At 49.3% G+C, this 23,008-nt stretch overlaps 4 protein-coding genes across 4 annotated transcripts in view; 3 read left to right on the top strand and 1 right to left on the bottom strand.

Annotated features, from left to right (window-relative positions):
- Nucleotides 1–9,686, top strand: part of PPM1L (protein phosphatase, Mg2+/Mn2+ dependent 1L) — a 69,263-nt gene extending 59,577 nt beyond the window's left edge. Inside the window, exons 2-4 of the mRNA XM_053986272.1 lie at nt 563–737; nt 5,192–5,353; nt 7,674–9,686. Of these exons, the coding sequence (XP_053842247.1) occupies nt 563–737; nt 5,192–5,353; nt 7,674–8,023 (687 nt within the window). The 3' untranslated portion in view covers nt 8,024–9,686. The remainder of the gene's footprint in view (nt 1–562; nt 738–5,191; nt 5,354–7,673) is intronic.
- A 66-nt stretch (nt 9,687–9,752) lies between these two features.
- LOC128812348 (uncharacterized) lies at nt 9,753–14,653 on the top strand. The gene is made up of 2 exons (XM_053986688.1): nt 9,753–10,609; nt 13,608–14,653. The coding sequence occupies exons 1-2, from the start codon at nt 9,894–9,896 to the stop codon at nt 13,654–13,656; spliced, it is 765 nt and encodes a 254-aa protein (XP_053842663.1). The 5' UTR covers nt 9,753–9,893; the 3' UTR covers nt 13,657–14,653.
- Nucleotides 14,640–16,404, bottom strand: B3GALNT1 (beta-1,3-N-acetylgalactosaminyltransferase 1 (globoside blood group)). The gene has a single exon (XM_053986687.1). It carries the CDS (start codon nt 16,385–16,387, stop codon nt 15,401–15,403), a length of 987 nt encoding a protein of 328 aa, XP_053842662.1. The 5' UTR covers nt 16,388–16,404; the 3' UTR covers nt 14,640–15,400.
- Nucleotides 16,405–21,830: 5,426 nt separating this feature from the next.
- Nucleotides 21,831–22,524, top strand: ARL14 (ADP ribosylation factor like GTPase 14). The gene has a single exon (XM_053986527.1). It carries the CDS (start codon nt 21,887–21,889, stop codon nt 22,466–22,468), a length of 582 nt encoding a protein of 193 aa, XP_053842502.1. The 5' UTR covers nt 21,831–21,886; the 3' UTR covers nt 22,469–22,524.
- The last annotated feature ends 484 nt before the right edge of the window (nt 22,525–23,008 follow it).

The following is a 23,008-nucleotide window of genomic DNA, read 5'->3' as shown; positions in this document are numbered from 1 at the left end:
ACATTAATTTCGATTCCGCTCTGCCACTTTCTGACTTAAAATTTCGAATAAAAATTTAGGAAAAAAAAATCAGATTAAAGCCATTAAATCTGGTTCCACTCTGCCACTTTGTGCCTTAAAATTTTGAATAAAAATTCCGAATAAACACATTAATTTCGATTCTGCTCTGACATTTTGTGCCTTAAAATTTCGAATAAAAATTTAGGAAAAAAAATCAGATTAAAGCCATTAAATTTGGTTCCACTCTGCCACTTTGTGCCTTGAAATTTAGAATAAAAATTTCGAATAAAAATTTCTAATAAAGCCATTAAGTTTGGTTTCACTGTGCCACTCTGTGCCTTAAAATTTAGAATAAAAATTCTGAATAAACACATTAATTTCGATTCCGCTCTGCCAATTTCTGCCTTAAAATTTAGAATAAAAATTTAAAACAAAAAAAAATTTAGAACAAAGCCATTAAATCTGCTTCCACTCTGCCACTTTGTGCCTTGAAATTCCGAATAAAAATTCCGAGCCAGAATTCCGAATGGAGGCGCTGACTCTGGTTCCCTGTGCCCCGCAGTCGGCGGCGGAGTACGTGAAGGCGCGGCTGCCCGAGGTGCTGAAGCAGCACCTGCAGGACTACGAGCGGGACAAGGAGAACAGCGTGCTGTCCTACCAGAGCATCCTGGAGCAGCAGATCCTCTCCATCGACAGGGAGATGCTGGAGAAGCTCACGGTGTCCTACGACGAGGCAGGTATGGCTGGGCTGGAATTCCCATTTGCCTGCCCCAAAAATGGCTCAATTCCCCAAAAACCTTGTGCAGGTTCAACTTTGTCCTTGTCTTTGTGAAATGTTTGATCTTCCTCAAGTGGTTCCTCATGATTCCCATTTTCCTGCCCCAAAAATGGCTCAATTCCCCAAAACCCTGGGGCAGGTTGAGCTTTTGTCCTTGTTTTTGTGAAATGCTTCTTCCTCCTCAAGTGGTTCCTCTTAATTCTTATTTTCCTGCCCCAAAAATCACTGATTTCCCCAAACTCCTTGTGCAGTTTGTTCTTGTTTTTGTGAAATGTTTGATCCTCCTCAAGTGGTTCCTCATAATTCCCATTTTCCTGCCCCAAAAATCACTGATTTCTCCAAACCCCTTGTGCACATTGAGCTTTTGTCCTTGTCTTTCTGAAATGCTTCTTCCTCCTGAAATGGTTCCTCATAATTCCCATTTTTTTGCCCCAAGAATGGCTCCTTTTCCCAAAAACCTTGTGCAGGTTCAACTTTGTCCTTGTCTTTGTGAAATGTTTGATCTTCCTCAAGTGGTTCCTCATGATTCCCATTTTTCTGCCCCAAGAATGGCTCAATTCCCCAAAAACGTTGTGCAGGTTCAACTTTGTCCTTGTCTTTGTGAAATGCTTCTTCCTCCTGAGGTAGTTCATCATAATTCTCATTCTTCTGCCCCAAAAATGGCTCAATTCCCCAAAAACGTTGTGCAGGTTCAACTTTCTCCTTGTCTTTGTGAAATGTTTCTTCCTCCTCATAATTCTCATTTTCCTGCCCCAAAAATGGCCCCTTTTCCCAAAACCCTGGTGCAGGATGAGCTTTTGTCCTTGTTTTTGTGAAATGCTTCTTCCTCCTCAAGTGGTTCCTCTTAATTCTCATTTTCCTGCCCCAAAAATGGCTCCTTTTCCCAAAAACCTTGTGCAGGTTCAACTTTGTCCTTGTCTTTGTGAAATGTTTGATCTTCCTCAAGTGGTTCCTCATGATTCCCATTTTTCTGCCCCAAAAATGGCTCAATTCACCAAGTCCCTGGTGCAGGTTCAACTTTGTCCTTGTTTTTGTGAAATGCTTCTTCCTCCTCAAGTGGTTCCTCTTAATTCTTATTTTCCTGCCCCAAAAATCACTGATTTCCCCAAACTCCTTGTGCAGTTTGTTCTTGTTTTTGTGAAATGTTTGATCCTCCTCAAGTGGTTCCTCATAATTCCCATTTTCCTGCCCCAAAAATCACTGATTTCTCCAAACCCCTTGTGCACATTGAGCTTTTGTCCTTGTCTTTCTGAAATGCTTCTTCCTCCTGAAATGGTTCCTCATAATTCCCATTTTTTTGCCCCAAGAATGGCTCCTTTTCCCAAAAACCTTGTGCAGGTTCAACTTTGTCCTTGTCTTTGTGAAATGTTTGATCCTCCTCAAGTGGTTCCTCATAATTCTCATTTTCCTGCCCCAAAAATGGCTCCTTTTCCCAAAACCCTGGTGCAGGATGAGCTTTTGTCTTTGTCTTTGTGAAATGCTTCTTCCTCCTCAAGTGGTTCCTCTTAATTCTTATTTTCCTGCCCCAAGAATGGCTCCTTTTCCCAAAAACCTTGTGCAGGTTCAACTTTGTCCTTGTCTTTGTGAAATGTTTGATCTTCCTCAAGTGGTTCCTCATGATTCTCATTTTCCTGCCCCAAAAATGGCTCAATTCACCAAGTCCCTGGTGCAGGTTCAACTTTGTCCTTGTTTTTGTGAAATGCTTCTTCCTCCTCAAGTGGTTCCTCATAGTTCTCATTTTCCTGCCCCAAAAATCACTGATTTCCCCAAACTCCTTGTGCAGTTTGTTCTTGTTTTTGTGAAATGTTTGATCCTCCTCAAGTGCTTCCTCTTAATTCTCATTTTTCTGCCCCAAAAATCACTGATTTCCCCAAACTCCTTGTGCAGGTTGAGCTTTTGTCCTTGTTCTTGTGAAATTTTTTTTCCTCCTGAAGTGGTTCCTTAGAATTCTCATTTTACCACCCTGAAAAATCGCTCATTTTCAGTCTTTCCCTTGTTTTTGTGAAGTGTTTGTTCCTCCTGAAGTGGTTCCTTAGAATTCACAATTTTTGCCCCAAAAATGGTTCATTTTCAGTCCTTCCCCTTGTGTAGGTTGAATTTTTGCCCTTGTTTTTGTGAAATGTTTGTTCCTCCTCAAGTGGTTCCTTAGAATTCTCATTTTTCTGTGAAAAAAAAAAAAAAAAATCACTCATTTTCAGCCTTTCCCCAAACCCCTCGTGCAGGTTCAACTTTTCTCCTTTCACAAATTCCTGATTTTTGGGCTTTCCCAGCTGAGAGTGGACTGGGCAGGCACAAAACCTGATTTTGAACCTGCCACGAGGCCGTGGGCAGCCAAACCTGCTTTTAATGATGCAGAAAAAATATACTTCAAAATTTGTTGCTTTCTGTCACCTCTGTTGATCTTTTCTCACACAGAATTTCCCAAAATCCTGTAATTTTTTTTTTTTTTTTTTTTCTCCCTTAGTTTGGTCACTCCAGCTCTTCTCCACTTATTTTCATTTAAAGGAGTTTGTTAGGGAGGAGAAAATGCAGGGAAATTACGGATTCCTGTCAGAAGGAAAAGAAAGCTTCTTCCTTGATGGAAATCTCCGTGTTTGCACGGCGAAAATAAAGATTAAAACTGCCTGAAACGCATATTTGGGGATTTGCCTCACCCAGCAAAAATCATGTGGAAATGAGAAGCTCCATAATTACTGGCTTAGAAAATTCCCAGCTGTAAATGAAAGCCCAAAATTCCAGAGATGAAAACACAGCAGTGGAGCCCCTCATCCTCCAAATTGTGTCCCCTATTTATGAGAAAGGCAGAAATGGCTCTACCTGCCCTTGAAACGAGAGCTGACTGTGAGCAAAGCACAGAAAATGGGCAGTTAAATGTAATTACAGCAGCTGCTGCTGGGCCTGGCTGCTCCAGCCCTTGGAGCTGGCATTTCCCCTTTTTTTGGCTTTTTTTTTTTTTTTTTTTTTTATCCAGCAAAATCAACTGAATGAGGGACTCGAGCTGCTGGTGGGGCAGGAAAAGTGAAGGGAACAGTCCTTCAAAATTGGCAAAATAGAGGTGAAAGGGGAGAAAAGACAGTTTTGTCTGGCAGGGGGTGACGTGGGGGGATCCCCCAGACCCCTCCTGGAGCATTGGCAGGGTTTCCTCTCTGCAGAAAGGATGGGCAGGTGGAATTCCAGCCTGGAAGCTGCAGAAGGAGGGGTTGGAGGGGCTCCAAGGGCTCGGACACCGATCCTGGCTGGGTGTGGTGGACAGGGAAGCACTTCCACACCTTTCCCATCCCTCTTGGGAGGACCATTTTGCACCCCCAGGTAAATCCTTTCTCCCCTGGGATGTTTTCCCAGAGCGGGTTGAGTTCAGCTGCGTCCATTTGCCAGAAGAAAGCTGAACTGCTCTGGGTCTGGCACAATTTTGGGTGTTAATTTGGCCTTTTTTGGCAACATCCAGCGTTAATAAAGTGCGGCCTTGGTGGACTCCACATCCCAATGTGGATCTTTGCCTCTTTTTGTGAATCTTTCCCTTTAGGAAATCAATCCATCAGAGCTACAAATAAAATGAGTTTGTCTGGAAATAGTCAAATGCTGGCAAGATTTTTTTTTTTTTTTTTTTGTGAGGTTTGAGTAAGGAAGCATTAAAAAGTGAAAGGAGGCCAAAAGTGACAGATGGGGACAAATCCTCTCCTAATCTCTAAATCCTTTAGTTTAAAAAGTGGCATTCTTGACTAGCTAAGGCTGGGGTAATTTTGTGCAAGAATATTTTCTCCCAACAAAGCTTTGCTGGCTCTTAATCCCATTCCTTTGATTTACAGCATTCCTAAACATCTGAGGTGGTCAGTGCCTGATCTGTGGCAAATTTTGGTTATTTAAAGGCATTTTGGCATTTAATTCCAGTGTGCCAGGGATTTCCAGCCTGCTGGGAGGTTCTGGAGGTTGTTTTGTCCTGTGGGAAATTGTTTTTTGTTTTTTTTTTCCTTAATGGATGGCCCTTCTTCCCCAGGAGTCCTGAAAAAATTGAGTTTCATTACTGCACAACAGAAAAAGAGATGGGATTCATTTTTCCCTGCTGTCAAGCAGTCCCAGAGATGTTGATATTTAGGGATTGCATCCAGAGCTGGGTGCCAGCCCCAAAATGGGATTTTTTTTAGCTGATATTTGGGGTGAGAGGGGCAGGAAGGGGAAGATGGGAATGGAGAGGAGATAAATGGGAAATGGGAAATATTCCTGCAATTTTGAGGAGGGCTCAGTGCTTGGGGGGGTCACAGCTGGGACTCCCCAGCCTTGGAAGTTTTTCCCACCCTCCACCACGCTGGCATTCCGTGACAGGAACAACATTTCCTTGCTGGTCAGGAATATCCATTTCATGAGAGAAAAACGATGTTTTTTCACACCTAAACGCAGCCCCTGCTGTTCCTGCAGGCACCACGTGTCTGATCGCCCTCCTGTCCGACAAGGAGCTGACCGTGGCCAACGTGGGCGACTCCCGGGGCGTCCTCTGTGACAAGGATGGCAATGCCATCCCCCTGTCCCACGACCACAAGCCCTACCAGCTGAAGGAGAGGAAGAGGATTAAGAGAGCTGGTGAGTTGTTGGAAGGTTCGGCTTTTATTTGTCACTAAAATTGACATTTTTCACCTGGGAGAGGTGGGAAGCGCCCGACTGAGGTGGCAGCAGATCAAATCTCCTGTTTTCCACCCAAAATTCCAGTGGGATGTCCCAGGGCAGAGGTGGCAGCAGACCAAATCTCCTGTTTTCCACCCAAAATTCCAGTGGGATGTCCCAGGGCAGAGGTGGCAGCAGATCAAATCTCCTGTTTTCCACCCAAAATTCCAGTGGGATGTCCCAGGGCAGAGGTGGCAGCAGATCAAATCTCCTGTTTTCCACCCAAAATTCCAGTGGGATGTCCCAGGGCAGAGGTGGCAGCAGATCAAATCCCATGTTTTCCACCCAAAATTCCAGTGGGATGTCCCAGGGCAGAGGTGGCAGCAGATCAAATCTCCTGTTTTCCACCCAAAATTCCAGTGGGATGTCCCAGGGCAGAGGTGGCAGCAGATCAAATCTCCTGTTTTCCACCCAAAATTCCAGTGGGATGTCCCAGGGCAGAGGTGGCAGCAGATCAAATCCCATGTTTTCCACCCAAAATTCCAGTGGGATGTCCCAGGGCAGAGGTGGCAGCAGATCAAATCTCCTGTTTTCCACCCAAAATTCCAGTGGGATGTCCCAGGGCAGAGGTGGCAGCAGATCAAATCTCCTGTTTTCCACCCAAAATTCCAGTGGGATGTCCCAGGGCAGAGGTGGCAGCAGGTGACCCATCCCTTACCCAGCTGGTTGGGGTAGGGAGAGCAGCCTTCAACAGCCCAGTGACCATCCCTTGGGATCTCCACGTGGATAACCAGGAGCATCCCAGGAGCTTCATCCCCAGCCCTGCCCAAAGCCTGGCTTTGAGAGGCCTGGTCTGAGCCTGAGGGAGGTTTAGTGCTAAAATCAGCTTGGGTATTCTAAAGAGCTCCTTGGATGTTCCCAAAATGCTCCTCGGATGTTCCCAAGAGCAGCTTGGATGTCCCAAAGAGCTCCTTGGATATCCCAGAGAGCTCCTTGAATGTCCCAAAGAGCAGATTGGATATTCCAAAGAGCTGCCTGGATGTCCCAAAGAGGAGCATGGATGTCCCAAAGAGCTTCTTGGATATTCCCAAGAGCTCCTTGGATATTCCAAAGAGCTGCCTGGATGTCCCAAAGAGGTCCTTGGATGTCCCAAAGAGCTCCTTGGATATTCCAAAGAGTTGCCTGGATATTTCAAAGAGCAGCTTGGATGTTCCAAAGAGCTCCTTGGATCTTCCCAAGTGTTGCCTGGATGTCCCAGAGAGCTCCTTGGATGTCCCAAAGAGGAGCCTGGATGTCCCAAAGAGCTCCCTGGATGTCCCAAAGAGCAGATTGGATGTCCCAAAGAGCTTCTTGGATATTCCAAAGAGCTCCTTGGATATTCCAAAGAGCTGCCTGGATGTTCCCAAGTGCTGCCTGGATGTGCCAAAGAGGAGCTTGGATGTTCCAAAGAGCAGATTGGATGTTCCCAAGTGCTGCCTGGATGTCCCAGAGAGCTCCTTGGATGTCCCAAAGAGCTCCCTGGATGTCCCAAAGAGCTCCTTGGATGTCCCAAAGAGCTCCTTGGATATTCCAAAGAGTTGCCTGGATATTTCAAAGAGCAGCTTGGATGTTCCAAAGAGCTCCTTGGATGTTCCCAAGTGCTGCCTGGATGTCCCAGAGAGCTCCTTGGATGTTCCAAAGAGCTCCTTGGATCTTCCCAAGTGTTGCCTGGATGTCCCAGAGAGCTCCTTGGATGTTCCAAAGAGCTCCTTGGATCTTCCCAAGTGCTGCCTGGATGTCCCAGAGAGCTCCTTGGATGTCCCAAAGAGGAGCCTGGATGTCCCAAAGAGCTCCCTGGATGTCCCAAAGAGCTCCCTGGATGTCCCAAAGAGCTTCTTGGATATTCCAAAGAGCTCCTTGGATATTCCAAAGAGCTGCCTGGATGTTCCCAAGTGCTGCCTGGATGTGCCAAAGAGGAGCTTGGATGTTCCAAAGAGCAGATTGGATGTTCCCAAGTGCTGCCTGGATGTCCCAGAGAGCTCCTTGGATGTCCCAAAGAGCTCCCTGGATGTCCCAAAGAGTTCCTTGGATATTCCAAAGAGCTCCTTGGATATTCCAAAGAGCTGCCTGGATGTTCCAAAGAGCTCCTTGGATGTCCCAAAGAGCTCCTTGGATGTTCCCAAGAGCTCCTTGGATGTCCCAAAGAGCTCCTTGGATATTCCAAAGAGCTGCCTGGATGTTCCAAAGAGCTCCCTGGATGTCCCAAAGAGCTCCTTGGATGTTCCCACGAGCTGCTCTAAGCGTTGCTGTTTCCCCCCAGGTGGATTCATCAGCTTCAACGGCTCGTGGCGCGTGCAGGGCATCCTGGCCATGTCGCGCTCGCTGGGCGATTACCCCCTGAAGAACCTGAACGTGGTGATCCCCGACCCCGACATCCTGAGCTTTGACCTGGACAAACTGCAGCCAGAGTTCATGATCCTGGCCTCGGACGGGCTGTGGGACGCCTTCAGCAACGAGGAGGCCGTGCGGTTCATCAAGGAGCGCCTGGACGAGCCGCACTTCGGGGCCAAGAGCATCGTGCTGCAGTCCTTCTACAGAGGCTGCCCCGACAACATCACGGTCATGGTGGTGAAGTTCAGGAATAGCAGCAAAGCGGAGGAGCAGCAGTGAGGAGCCCCCGGGCCCGCTCAGGACTCAGAACAGTTTGTCCGTGGTGGGAAGCTCCAGGAACGCCGTGCGGGCTCTCCCGCAGCAGCGGATCTCTCTGGGCTCTGCTCGTGGCTTGACAAAAGGAGCAATACAACAAATCCATGCTGAGCGACCACAAGAACCCAGTTTGTCCCCCGTGTCCCTGCCCTGTGCCCTCGCTGCTCCTTAGGAACCGACTGGAACCCCCCCCCCGCCCCCATTTCTCACGTTTCTTTAGGAATCCTGTGTAGGTTTTTGGTTTGATTGGTCCCCTCTGGTGTGGCAGCCCCAGGCTGGCTCGGGGGCACGGCAGGGTCAGGGCAGTGCTGCTGCTTTTCCCTCCTGGGTGTCACCGCTCAGGAGCTGCTCTCGTGTTCCTCGTCTCTGTCCCCTGCGGTGGAAGGGGTGGGTAGGAGAAAGGTTTGTGATGTGAAGGAGGAAGAGGAGCCAACTCTCAGCCTGCTGCCGCTGCTGGCTCTCGCTTTCTTTAACCGCCCCCCGAAACAAACCCCTGCCGAGCATGTGAGTAGGTAGAGCTCCTGAATGACCACGTTTATTCAGGCTGTGCATTACTCCAGAACAGTTCTTCTAGGCCATATTGTATCCAAGCCAACTCATGGTGGGCTTCAGCAAAGCCCTGGGAGTTCTGAACCTCCTGGACAGGAGCAGAGCTCAGCTGGGATAGCACAATGTCTGTCCTTCACCGAGAATCACCCCGACCTTATTTCTGTGGCACGGGCTTGGAAAGTGATGTGAGAGAAAATGAATTTCGCTGGTGACTGTTGGGAAGCTCACCCAAGCAGGGCGTTCCTCAGAGCTACCTAGCTGGGAGTCAAGCCTGTGAAAAGACTTCCTTGTACCACTGCAGATGGATTTGTGGTGTTAATCCCAGGGCAGACCCCCCTGGAACGGGCTTTTGGGATGACATGCAAATGCCAGGCAGCATCAGTGCACTGTAGAGATGAAAGGTTGTGTTAAATCTAGATTTCAAAAAGTATGTTTAGATCTAACTTTCAGTATTTAATTGTATTTTGGGATCTGTGGCTGCTGTAAGTTGGAATGAGGACAGTTTGGGTTCGCTGCACCTCTGGTACCAGCTGTGTCATGGCAGAGGGACAGGGCAGGCAGGATTTTGGATGGCTCCTTTTTCCTTATCCTGCCTCACAGAAGTCCTTGGGATCTCCCCAGAACGTGGTCCTGGACAATCTGCTCAAGTCTTCAGGGTGATGGAGGCTGCCCGTGTTTGGGTGTGGAGCTGGGTCAGGGATGTGATGGATTCCTGGCCTTGCCTGTTCCTTGGGAAAGGAGAATATTCCTCATTCCCAGCTGCCTGGCCCCCCTGCTCACCTGCAGGGCTTTGGGGTGGGGCTGAGCTGTGCTGGGAAGGTGCTGAGGGGGTCAAGGTCTCTCAAGGCAAAAAATCAAAGAGCACAAACTCCTGCTCGAGAAGGAATCCCCACCTTTGTCTTGTTTTGCCCCTAGGTCACCTCTCCCCCAAGAAACTTCCCTCCTTTAATTTGTTTGGGGATAATCTCAGCCCTCAATTGGCTCTGGTGGTATTTCCAAAATGTGTCTGGACCCCCGTGCTCGTGCTGAAGTCCAGGGCCCCTGAGAAGTGTCCAGCAGCCTCTGTGCAGCAGGCAGGCAGCACTGCTCCATTCCCAGGGGATGGGATGGGATGGGATGGGATGGGATGGGAGCTTCCTGACGTTCCAATCCTGCACTCAGTGCAGCCGAGCTGCAGCCTGGCTGCTCAGCTGAGCAGCTACAGGAATTGGGAATAATTGCTTCAGTGCTGTTCAGTGTGCAGAGGTCGCTGAGGTCAGAGTGCTGCAAGTGCAGCCCTTGGGTGATGGTTCCATGGCAGTGCTGGGTCCTGGGCTGGGATGGCACAGCAGGAGCAGGGGAGCAGCTCCAGGCAGAGCTCGGTGTGTGGAGTTTGCCTTCCCTGTCCCCTTCACGGTTCCCGTCGTTCCCCTTTGGAGGGCAAAGGGAAAGAGGAATTCCAGCCAGCAGCTCTGAAGGAGAGGGATGTTTGTGTGCACAGGCGTCCCCCCTGCACTGCACAGGCTGGGATGATGGTCACGCCCAGGAAAACAGCCCAGGGTGGGAGCTCCTGGCTGCACGAAGCATCCCAGGGCCAGTGAGCATCGCTGAGGGATCCGTGAGCTCCGAGCACAGCCCTGGCACAGCCGGGAACACGAGCTGGCAGGAGCTGCAGCCAGGAGGGAGCGCTGGGAGAGCAGCTCACGCTGGAAGTGAGCCTCTGCCCAGGATTCAGGCAGACACAGCGGGGCAGGAGTGGTTTGCAGGTTTGCCTGGATCATTCCAGGATCGTTCCAGGATCATTCCCTGTCCCTCCAGGCCGATCCCAACCAGCCCACTGGCTGCAGCCGCAGCAAGAACTGGTTCAGCACCTTCAGCTCCCTCTCCCCTTTCCCTGGCAGGGCTGTCCTGGCCAGAGCCGTCCATGCCAACGATCTCTGCTCAGCCCGAGGGTTTCTGCTTCGATGGCTTTAAAAAAGGAGCTTCAGCCGCTTCGTGTTTAAAGAGGAAGGACTGGCGGAGGTGAGAGGCTTTGTGTGCTCTCCCACATCCACGTGCAGTGCCTACCTGTGCTCCCAGCTGGAAGGTTTGGAAGCTTTCCCTCCAAATGAAGGCATTTCCGACTTTCCAGTGGTGCTGATTTGTGCCAAAACTCTGTCGTGACACAGCTGGAGGCTGACAGGATGAATTCCTTGTACATTTTGCTTATGCAACCTGACCAGTGCAGGGTTCTCCCACTGCCTTAACAGCCCCTCCTCCATCTGGGAAGGGCTGCCGGGTGCCCTGGCCGGGAATGTCCCTCTGGCTGTGGCAGCAGGGCTCCAGCCTTGCTGCTGCTCTCCTCCCAACACCAGGGAGCTGCCTCGGCACAGCTGGGAGCTCCTCCTGCTCACCCAGGGCAGCTTGGTGGCTTCATCCCGCCCTGGGGACACCTGGAGCCTCAGGGCACAGGCAGTGGCCAAAGAGTATCTGTGGGTGGCCCGAGGTGACAAATGGACCTTGAGCCTGTGCTGAGCCAGGCTCGGGAACTGGGCTGTTCCCAAACTGGGCTGTTCCCAAACTGGGCTGTTCCCAAATTGAGCTGTGCCCAAACTGGGCTGTTCCCAAACTGGGTTGTTCCCAAACTGGGCTGTTCCCAAATTCATCTGTTCCCAGGGATGTCCCAGCTCCCAGTGCTGGGGAACTGGGCTGTTCCCAAATTAATCTGTTCCCAAATTCATCTGTTCCTAGGGATGTCCCAGTACTCTGGAATTGGGCTGTTCTCAAATTGGGCTGTTCCAGGGATGTCCCAGCTCCTAGTGCCAGGGAACTGGGCTGTTCCCAAATTCATCTGTTCCTAAATTCATCTGTTCCCAGGGATGTCCCATCTCCCAGTGCTGGGGAGTTGGGCTGTTCCCAAATTGGGCTGTTCTCAGATTGGGCTGTTCCCAGGGACATCCCAGCACTCTGGAATTAGGCTGTTCCCAAATTCATCTGTTCCCAGGGATGTCCCAGCTCCCAGTGCTGGGGAACTGGGCTGTTCCCAAACTGGGCTGTTCTCAAATTGGGCTGTTCCCAAATTCATCTGTTCCCAGGGATGTCCCAGCTCCCAGTGCTGGGGAGTTGGGTGTTCCTAGGGATGTCCCAGCACTCTGGAATTTGGCTGTTCCCAAACTGGGCTGTTCCCAGGGATGTCCCAGTGCTCAGGAATTCAGCTGTTCCCAGGGATGTCCCAGTGCTCAGGAATTCAGCTGTTCCCAGGGATGTCCCAGCTCCCAGGTCACTCCCCTGGGATGCTCTGATGATTCCCTCAGCCTGCAGCACGGATTGCTGTGGGGTTCATCCATCCCTTGGATCCTTCCTGGAATTCCTGGCGGGGCTGGGGCTGTCCCAGCCTGTCCCTGGCTTGGTGGCACCGTGGCTCCTTCTGCTGGCCTGAGACATTCCCACAAACCCCACAGCAGCCCCCGGGATAAAGGATTTCAACTCCCACTGCTGCTGTTGTTGCAGGATTAAACCATTCCCAGAGGTAAAATTAAAAATATTGTGAAGATTTTAGAATCCAGGGGTCAGAATTAAAGTGCTGCAGCAGCTTGAGCAGTGTTGGCTGCAGAAACACCAATGCCACAGCCTCAAAAAAAAAAAAAAAAAAAAAGGGAATTTTGTGTCCCGGGATACAGGACAGCCCTGCTTTAAATAATATGGATTTATTGCTAATGTAGCTGATACTTGTTTTACACAGAGAAGCATTTAGTCAGTGATTGTCTTACAGAAAAAACACCTCACCAGCCTTTCATCCCCCAAAGAAGGATTTTAGGCCTCTGAACAAAATTCCAGGTGAGAATGTTCGGCTGGAATTTGGCCACTGCAGAGCCCAGAGCTGCTGCCCCTTGTGCCCAATAATATATTCATAAATGGCCTTTCCAAAACTCCCAGAGAAAAAGATCTGTACAGATAATTAATAACGAGCTGAGCTTTTGTTACTTTTATTTTTCCAGCGCTGACTGGACAAGGCTTAGGGGAGCAGGTGGATAAATGAGGATTTTCCTGAGGTAATTTCAAATTCCAGGGACCAGCTCTGGGAAGTAAAACCTGGTGGGTTTCTGGCAGCTGGAGCCCTGCCAGAACCACAAACAAAGCTTTGAGGGCAATGCTTGAGGGAAAAACGTGTGGATTTCATGGATTTGGGCAGCTCCTGTGCCTGCTCTGCTCAGGTGGTTTTTAAGGTCCTTTCCAACCCAAACCAAGTCTGGGATTCTGGGAATTAAATTATCTGAGCAATAGGGAACTAAAGGATTTTTTTTTTTTTTTTCCCAAGCATATTTCATGGCCAATCCTGCATTTTTTGAAGCCTGTGGAGTTGCATCCATGGACACAGGCAGCCTCTCTGACACAAACCATCCATCAGTGTGAGGCAAAACTTAGGGAAATTTCCCAAACTTCCTATTGTACTGACCCCAGGGAGCGCTGCCCCTGCATCTCCCTTATGATTTACAGGGAATTTCTTTGTGCCGGGATGCACACAAAGCATTGCAGCATTTTAACTGCTCTGAAATAACAGCCAGACTGGGAATTTCACCTTGGAACCCACTTTTGCTCCCTACCCAGCAGCAACTTCCAAACATCTTTGCCCAATGAAATATTATTATTATTATTATTATTATTATTATTATTAGGCTTTTCAAGTCAGGAAACCTCACAGTTTTCCTATAAAAATCACAAATATTTTGAATTCTGATTTAATACAGCTGCATGAGAAAAAAAATTGGGAAACCTTTAGTCTGTGTTTTACACTTTGTTTTCAGTACAATATTCTAGGCAGATGCAATAAAATTTGCCACCACCCCCCCCCCAGTTCAATGCCCAGATTATTTCATGCTTTTAAGGTTTTTCACCTTTTGCCAGGCTGCTCACACTAAAAACCTCCCTAAGAATGGCTTTGAGCAGAAACAGGAGCTCAGTTAGGAATTTTACAGCCTTTTAAGCAATAATAAAGTCAGAATCAAATACAAGCCAGATTTGGAAATGAGGTTTTTTTTAGGAAAACCAGGAGCAGGGTGGATGTTTTTCCAACGCTGCTGGCACTGTAAATGACAATTAACTTCAGGTGGCACAAAGAGATCACTGTGTATAAACCTAAGCCTTGGAACCTGTGAGCAGTGTCAGCATTTGGGGCACCAAAACCCCAAATTCCTGCAGGTGACAGGAGAATTTCTGGCCATCCTCACCTCCCCAGGACTCTCATTCCTCCCTCACCACGAGCACTCTGTGCTTTATCCATTGTCTGAAGGCGGCAGAGTCGTAATTCCATTTTTATTTTGGAAAAAGCAATACAAGCTGTGCTGTAGTATCAGTGTTCTTGTGGTAAATAATTTATTTCTAAGCATTTCACACGGCAGGCTTAGAGCAGAACGGAGGGGTTTGGGATGTGAAAACAACCACAGAACAAGGCAGTTCTGCAGTTCTCCCAGGACCTGCACGAGAGTAATCAAATCCCAGTTCCTAAACCCACAGCACAGCTGGAATTTCACCTGGATCTCGGAATACAAGAGCATCATTCCCTCAGTTATGCAATACTGTATTACACCCCCCCCCCTCCAAAAAAAAAAAAAATAGCCTTTATTTTTTAAAAGCTTTGACCTTTTCACCATCAGAACACTGACATCTGAAACCCTTGTCTGGAGAGTGTTGTCCCCAAGACTTTTTCATCCCTAAAGAAACACAAGCCCCTCCTGAAATGCCACCCCAGCCCCAGGTGCAGCTGTGGAGCAGAGCAGAAGGCAGCAGTGTCCCTCGGGTGCTGGAGGCACTGGTGACCCCTCAGCCCTGCTCCTGCAGCTCTGGGCAGCCCTGAGCTCTGGCTCTGGGAGCCTCCAGGGCTGTGGGGTCGTGCCAGCCCGAGGGGAAGCCCTGGGAGCGTGGCCAGCACGTCTCCGTAGTCCCTCCCCCGTGTAGTGGATGTGTCCAGGTTAATTCTGTTCATGCAATTGCAAATTCTGTATCGTTGTCCATTAGAAGTGTAAACTACTGAAAAACTGGGCCTTGCTGATATGAATAAAGTGATTAAAAAAATGGTCTTTACACACAGGGAGGAGTTGGTCTTCTTTAAAGTAGCAATGGGGGGGATTTCTTCCTTTTACCAATTTTAAAACTGGAACCAAAAAACTCATTTAGAAACAGGCATAAATCACAACAGGGTTCCAGAACTCCTGGGATGCGTCACAAACTCACACAGGGGTGGGGGGATTGATGATCCCAATGTTTTTGGGATGTCCAAATTGATGGTGAGCTCCACGGGTCTGGGAACACCAACAGAAACACCAGAGTTTAACATGGACACACAAAGTGCATCACATTTCCAGCATTTCTCACCAGCTCCTGCAGATCCCACAGGATCCCCAGGCTGGGAACACTCCTGGAAGCCTTGTGGAGGTAACAAATTTAAACAACAAGGTGTGACAGACTCAGCAGGGTTACACAGAAAAAAAAAGGGTTGGGTTGGGTTAAATTCCGTACTGAGAACAAACAAAGGAGAGTGGCAATAAAACAATAAAACTAATCCAGGCAAGAATTCAGGAAGCATCCTCCAAGGTGCTTTCTTGGCAGGAGCACCTTTCCTCGGTGGCATTTTGTGCATTCCAGAAGATTCAGGGGGAAATCCCAGGGTTGCCCCGAGGCAGACAGGACAGAGCGTTCCAAGGCACCCTCTGGGTGTGGGATGCACACCTGGAAAAGTGCTTTGTGAATCCCTGTTTTCACTGAAAGCACTGGAATGCTGCCCCAGCAGTCAGAATCATCTCTAGAGCAAATCGAAGCTTCTAAATAAATCCACCATCAAAGGCAGGTTTTTGTAGTGTTGGATGACAAATCCTGCCAAAACTGGACCAGTTCACTTGAGGTAAGGCCGTGAACTGCAATCAAATGTCTGTACTTACAGATATCAAAGTTGATTTTATAGAGAAAGAATTGTTCTGCATCTTCTGGAGCAGTGATGTTGACTTTGAGTATATTTACGCAAATTCCCACATAAACATCCTCAAACTTCAGAGGTTTGACGTGGCCCATGAGCTCGTAAGTCCTCAGAGCCAGTTTTCCATCCAGGATGTATCCCAGGCCGCTGCAGTAGGGAGGATAGAGCTTGAAGGGATACTCCTGGTAGGAGATGTACCTTTTCCTGTGGAAGCCTCTGTAGGCGAAGTTGTCGATGAGGGGATAGCCGGTGAAAACGTTCTCCGAGGAATTCAGCCGCAGCAGGAACTTCACCAGGTTGGGAGTGTTGATGAAGACATCGGCGTCGGTCTTCATGAAGAACCTGGCGTTGGAACAGAACTCGGAGAGCCACTGGAAGGCCATGATGGTCTTCAGGGTGAGGTTGTCGTAAGTGTCCACGAAATCCTGGCGGATGATGTCCCCGTAGAGGATGCTCTCGTCCTCCACCGCCAGCGCCGCCGCCCTGTCCTCCCTCTGCGTGTCCTGCCCCAGCAGGAACAGGGTCAGGATGTGCTGGCCCCACCAGGAATCCCGGGAGCCCCACGTGATCCTGATGGCCTGCCTGGCTTTCAGGTCCCTGGGGCTGGAAGCCACCAGGATGACCAGGAAGGGGTGGAGGTCGGCGCACCGGGGGCGCGCGCGCAGCGTGAACGGGCGCGGCCGCCGGTACACGGGCTCCTTCTCGTAGAAGTACAGAGGGTTCACGTTCTCCAGGCCAGCCCTGGAGGAGAAGGTTATGTACCACATGGTGATCAGGGAAAACAGCAGCAGCCACAGGAAAATCCATTTCAGGGGTCTCATGTACAAGGAGCTGACCAGGACCAGGGTCATGGTCAGGATCTGCTGGTGCCCCTCAGAATCTGTTCCATGAGTCCTGGAGCATCTTCCTTGCTGAAGAGGAAAGGGGAAAGTGGCATTCAGAGTGCTGTTAGTCAAATATTACCTTTCCCTCGTGCTGCCTGAAGTGCCAGCTGGGATTGTGCTGTGGTGTCAGCCAAACCAAGCATTCCTGATCCAGCTGTCATGGCCCTGATCCCAGGGATGGCAGCAGGGCACAGAGCCCCTGCCCAGCAGGGTTTGCAGGGTTTGCAGGGTCTGCAGGGTTTGCAGGGTTTGCAGAGCAGGGCACAGACCCCGTGGCCAGCAGGGTTTGCAGGGTTTGCACTGAAAGCTCGTGGCTTTCACCCTGGAAATCCCCCCCTGCACAGACCTGATCTCCAGCTCCAAGGGCTGTGATCCCAGGCTCCACCTCCAGGGTAGAACACCGTGCACAAAACCCAACAAATGCCCAGGGAATGGATGCTCAGAGCTTCAGAATTTTGTTGTTTCTCTTAAAGACAAAGTCTGACTGATCTGCGTGAGCTGGAGCACGTGGGACAAGAAAGCAAGGATTTCATCATCGTTCAAGGCTTGAGCAGATCCTTGTTCTGAGGGAGAGGGGGAGAAGGTAAAAATCAACTTCCTTAAACCAAGCTATGTATTAAAGCTGGTTTTGACCAAAATCATGGCTGTTTTTACCATTAGCCAGGTAATTTTTGGATTTAAGGCACACAAATCCACAGCAGGTCCTTCCAAACTCCTGTGGAATCCGTGCTGAAGCCGCTGCTCCAATGTCAGGATTAGAGATTCCAATGGATAAATCTTCATAAAACTCAGTTTAAAACCAGACCCCCAGGCCTGTACCCTCGTGTAGTTTTATTTCCTTAAAACCACACGTGCTCTATCATCTATTTTAGACATCTTTAAGCCAAAATAACTCCCGTGCCTAACTGTGGGAATTCCAAATGGTTCCTGATGTTTGCAGTAATAATATTTATCCTGCACGAGCACACACAAAGACACAGTCAGGATGATGGAAGGTTTGATTTCACAGCACAATTAATTGCTCTTTATCTTCAAAAATATCACCACAGGGCTCATAAATGTTTTAGATTTGACAAATAAATCCAACCCCCAGAATAGTACTCTGGAATCCAGGGGAATTTGATTTTCCAGAGCCCACCTGCCTCGTGTTTCTGTGTAGGATCTGATTTTAAATTAATAATCTTTAAACAAAGCATTTAGAGAACATTTCACCAACAATGGCCTCAAAACGGATCAAAGCAATTTTATATAAAGCATTTAAATAGAAGAATTTTGGACTGATTCCTCTCAAAATCAGTGATTAACTAATAGGAATCTTCTCTTTTTATGCATCAATCTGACTTTCAGTGGACAATAGGAAATACATACTGGAAGAAAACAACCTAATTTATGTATCAGTGCTTATTATCTGATTTTAGATCAATAACATTTATTTGGATGATCAACTTTAAAGCATATCAGTGAAAACTGATCCGTTTGATCAGTTCTTGGCTGCCTAAAGGAAAAAAAAAATATTACAAATGTTTTGATTCTTTATAGGAAGAAAAGCCTGGCTTCATGACACTGTGAACAACAAAATTGGACACAAATCCTCATCTGCTACGTACGGAAAAATCTGGGAAAATAAACATCCATTCAGGTGCTTCAGGAAACCCCAGCCACAGAGGGAAATAAATCCCCACCTTCTCCTATTTCGAGTGCTTGAAGCAAAGTGAGGCAGTTGAGTCAGCGGGGGCTGAGCACTTCTGGGCATGGCGCAGGTTCTGCCCTTGCAGCTCCTCCTCCGCTTCCAGACTTTGTGCCGGCACCTTCTCCCTTCCAGCAGTGGACGGCGGCTCCTTCCAGGGCGTTCCTTTCATTTTCTTCCAAGCTGAGATTGTGCAAAAAGATAAAACTGGCGACTTTTGAAATAAATGTGAGGCAACACAAGGCTCAGAATGCTCCACAGGGATTTAGATCCATCTCCCACACAGGTAGGGGATTGTGGAGTGGGGACGGAAAAAGGTGGGAAGTTCTCATATTCATTAAAGATTGCTAATTATAATAACCAATAGTCCAGTATGATGCTTTTAAAATACCATAATGACAGGTGTACAGGAAAATAAATCCTTTTTAAAGCTACCAGCAGAAACTGTTTGGAAATATATGATTTAAAGCCGGCTTTGAGGCCGGCTTGGGCACGGCCTGGGCTATGGGAGGTGTCCTTGCACACGGCAGCAGGTGAACGAGATAACATTTCCAGTCCTTCCAGCCCAAACCAGCCATTGATTCTACGTGTTTGAACTTAAAACCAAGCGAAACTAGAGGCGGTTTTGCAAAAAACCCGGGCTGCGTTGCTCTAATATAACAAAACTTCAAGGTTTTTATGTAAAAAAATATAAAAAACAAACAAACAAACAAACAAAAAAAACTTTAAAAGTCCTTTACCAGCGACTCGCTGTCACTCGTGCGTGCCCGGTCCATCGGAGCTCTCTTTTCCGAGGGCGGGGATGAGCGGGGAGGTCCCGGCCGGGCAGGAGGGGATGGCAGCGGGGATGTGCCGCCCTCTGCCGAGCCCGGGCTCCCATTCCAGCCCTTTTCTGGGCTTTCTCATCCAGCCCGGCAGCGCAGCAGCGGCGCTCGGGGCTCTCTCGCACGAGTCTCGCTCCGCCCTGGGCTGCCCCAAGGCCGTGTCCCCGCTCTCCATCCCATCCCATCCCATCCCATCCCATCCCATCCCATCCCATCCCATCCCATCCCAACCCCATCCCCATTACCGTGTCCCGCTCGGGGCGCTCCGCTCCGGCCGCAGCGAGAAGGAGCCGCCTCCTCTTCCTCCTCCCCGAGCGCTGCCCGCTCCTCCGCCCTCCCCGGCAGCCGCCGCCGGCTCCCCGGCTTCCCTCCGGCAGCCAAGGCCGGGCAGAGACAGCGGAGCTGCCTCCCCTTCGTGCCTCGGCCGCTGGAAGTGCCCGCAGTGAGGCTTCGCTGCCGATTTAGTGCATCCATCACACGGCGTCGCCTCGCCAAGCGCTGGGACAGCCGGCCCGGACGAGCTGGGGACGTGCAGGGTTCACGTTCGGCTGCTCCGTTTTCGGAAGGGTTACCGGGCAGAGCTGAGCTCAGGTTAGTCAGTGCTCCATCAGCTCTCCCGGGTCTATGGCTCGGCTTGTGCAGGGGGACTGGAAGGCAAGCTCAGCACAGGCGGGGTGGTCGCAGCCCGGCGGAGCAAACCCACCCTTGGCCGAGGCAAAGGTGGGGTTCGGTCCGCTCCGGCTGCCGGCGGCGCTGCGGGGGCAGAGCAGCTCGGGAGCCTCTGTCCTGCGCTTCGACTCGGGGGATCCTGCCTGGGAGCGCCTCTGGCTCTGGGCTCCGGCACGGTCAGAAACCTGCAAAGTCCTACCTCGTGAAAAAGTCAAGTTCTGCTCGATCCCTGCTTAGAAGTGACAGCTGGTGGGGGAAATTACAGCTGTGATCAGAAGCACCCGGTGCAGGTGGAGCACGCAGAGCACAGAACTGTGAGTGATCTTCGAATCGCAGCTGGGGACAGACCATCCATCCCTGCCTTGCTCAAAATATCCATATTTTATTGGAATCTCATCAGGGAATTGTGGTCCATTTGACGTGTTAACCCCGTGTTCTGCAGTTTGCTGCCTCCCCCATCTTTCAATTCCTTCATGTCCATTCATTTGTAAAGAAATGCAAACACTTTCTTCCCCGGTTTAATACATCCTGACCTGCTCCTGAAAAACCCTGCACATAATCCATCCGTGTTATTAACTGTGAAAAACGTGCAGCAGTGAGTGCATCTCTCGTTGCCCCCAGTTAGTCCCGGTCTAACCCTTTTAGCCTCGAGAGAAACCAGATTATAACTTGTCTGTCAGGGCTGAGGTGGATTTTACGCAACCAATGTCGTAATTATCGAAATGATTGCTCTATCAGTCAGCAGCTTGTTACAAGACCTTTACATCTTCTTGCTGATTCTGGACTTTCTGAAGCAAAGAGAAATGCTTTCCTGGGTGTAAGGGCAACTCCTGCAGTACTCAGGATGTGTCAGAGCAGCCCAACGTGCATCCACTATCAGGAAAATGAACAGTCAATAGGAACTCATTAATAGCTGACTACATTTTTTATCTCCTCTTGTTTTGTTCTGCTACTTGGAATGGTGGCCAAAAATAAAAAAATGATCAAGACTCGGTTATTTCCTCGCTTCTGACCCTTTCCTGAAGGAAATCTTCATTGGGAAACCATGGAGTAGAGCGAAATGAAGTTAACAGGAATTTTTAATGTGAGGCAGCGGGATCTCAGTGATGACCAGACCATCAGGCTCCACCTTGTGGGGTGCAGTTAAACTCGTTCACCAACGGCACAAACAAACTCCCGGAGTTTACACCCTGGCAGGAGGAGTCACTGAGGCAGCTGCTTAGAGCAGAGCCCAGTTTTAGTGGAGTTCTCTTAAGGTTTCATTGAGTCCATGGGCTGGAACTCACATTTGAGACCACCTAAGATCAGCTTGTGGGAGATGAGATGCACTGATAAATCAGCTACCTGCTCATTTTGTGGCTTGCTAAGTATGGACAAACCTTAAACCTTAAATCTCCCCTCCTCACTGCTTGTGTTCATATCCAGATGCCTTGTGCAGGCTGAGCTAGAGCAGGGGCTGGGCAGAGTCACAGAATAAAGCAGGGATTCATTCCAAGGATCTCCTCCATGGATCCACCTTGGGCAGCACCAGAGCCCAGCCAGGGCTGCACCCAAGAGGAACCAAAATGGTCCCAAAATGCACGAGCGCTCCCGGGGGCTCTCACTGGGATCAGCTCTGCTCCATTTGCACCTTGCAGTTCATTGTCCCATTCCAGCTTTAGCCCAGGCACTCCCATCCTGCTTGTTTTTCTCTCTCCAGCCCACGGTGTTTGTGCTCTTGGGCCTGAGATTTGTCCTTGGTGCCCAGCTGGAGCAGGAATTGTTTTGTCTCCCTGCTCTGTGCAGAGAGCTCACCAATGCTTAACATGAAGCTCAGACCCACACACTAAAGCAGCACAGAATGTGAATATACAACATCAGAATATAAAAGCTAAAACTTAAGGCATCAATCTCATTTTTCTCTGAGATGCCTGTGGACGCTCAGGGGGATTCTCTCGGAGCCAGGACCCGGCTGTGATCAGGGAATCCATGGGTCAGGCTGCAGGTGCTGTTCAAACAAGCTGGCAGCCTGTAACCTTTGTGCCTGTGCCAGTGGGGCCGTGGTTACTCATCCCAGTCCCACCCACAGGCTTGGCACGGAGCTCTTCACCTTCCAAAGCCCCGTGGCTCCTTATCGCCTCGATAAAAGCAGCGTGTGTTTGTGCAGAGTCTGGCTGCTCCAGAGCTCACAGCTGCCTCTTCTCCCTCTCTGCTCGTGCCTCACCTCAGGAGGGGGAAAGGCAGCGACACAAATTGGGCCCAGGGAAGGGGGGGAGTATCCCTGGAATAGAGAATTCCCCGGGATAAATGGGCCTCCAGAACGCCAAGCCCTCAATGAAGGGGGCCAACGTCGTGATGCTGGGGCTGGACTCCGCGGGGAAATCCACGCTGCTCTACAAGCTCAGGTACAACGATGCTTTTATAACAATGCCAACGATCGGCTTCAATGTGGATATGATTGAAGCAGGGAAAGATTTCACACTGACATTCTGGGATGTTGGAGGACAGAAGAAAATGAGAGAGCTCTGGAGCAATTTCCTGGAAGACGCCGGCGTGCTGCTGTACGTGGCGGACAGCTCTGACAAGCGGCGGCTGGAGGAGTCCAGGAGGGAACTTGAGCTCATTTTAAAGAATGAATCCATAAAAAACGTCCCGGTGGTCGTGCTGGCGAACAAGCAGGATTTGCCTGGAGCTCTGAACGCTGAGGAGATCACCAGGAAGCTCAAGATGAAGAAGTACTGCAGTGACAGGAACTGGTACGTGCAGCCCTGCTGTGCCATCACGGGAGAGGGGCTGGCAGAAGCTCTCCAGAGGGTGGCCACGTTTGCCAGGCAGTACAAGAAGTCAAAGGAGACTTTCATCACCCTGAAGGAACTCAACTCCTTTTAAGGATTTCTGTCATCCACTTCTGGTGACTCTTTGTTGGACAGATTAAATCTGGAATACTGGAATATTTTATGCATAAATATTTATAAAGGACTTTGATAATATTAAATTCTACTGTTATACCTGCAGATACTTGATATACCTGATGGGATATCTCATACCTGAGATAGGACTCTGTAGCATTTTATTATTTTTTTTTATTATTGACTTGCGTTTATTCAAGTTGAATGATGGGAAAGGGGCAGTCAAGCACATGGAAATAAAATAGGTGAGCAGTGTTTAAGTGGCTTAAATGAAATGAAGATTCTAATCCATTTTTTTTCAAGATGTAAACCAGCCAAGTAATTTGGTCAGCAGTGATCAAATGCTGTTTTGTAATAAATGTAAATAGACGTGTTTCTTATTTGAAAATAGAGTGGGGTGAGAGCTTCAACTCTCAGTTGATTCTGCACTCTGGAAACAATCCCTGCAGAGAGGTGGTGGCGAGCAGGACGAGCTCCTCACCCAGCCCCAGGCAGAGCCTGGCTCCAGGGCTGTCCCCAG

This window comes from Vidua macroura, chromosome 10 (assembly GCF_024509145.1).
Source record: "Vidua macroura isolate BioBank_ID:100142 chromosome 10, ASM2450914v1, whole genome shotgun sequence".
Classification (NCBI taxonomy): domain Eukaryota; kingdom Metazoa; phylum Chordata; class Aves; order Passeriformes; family Viduidae; genus Vidua; species Vidua macroura.
Note: the sequence above shows the minus strand (reverse complement) of the source record. Positions and strands in the feature narration are given on the sequence as shown.

Excerpts from the sequence above, each read along its gene's own strand:
- LOC128812348 (XM_053986688.1), top strand. The coding sequence starts at position 9,894 with ATGGTTCCATGGCAGTGCTGGGTCCTGGGCTGGGATGGCACAGCAGGA. Across the intron at positions 10,610-13,607 it reads AAGAGGAAGGACTGGCGGAG|GAAAACCAGGAGCAGGGTGG; the intron begins GTGAGAGGCTTT and ends GGTTTTTTTTAG.
- B3GALNT1 (XM_053986687.1), bottom strand. The coding sequence starts at position 16,387 with ATGACCCTGGTCCTGGTCAGCTCCTTGTACATGAGACCCCTGAAATGG.
- ARL14 (XM_053986527.1), top strand. The coding sequence starts at position 21,887 with ATGGGCCTCCAGAACGCCAAGCCCTCAATGAAGGGGGCCAACGTCGTG.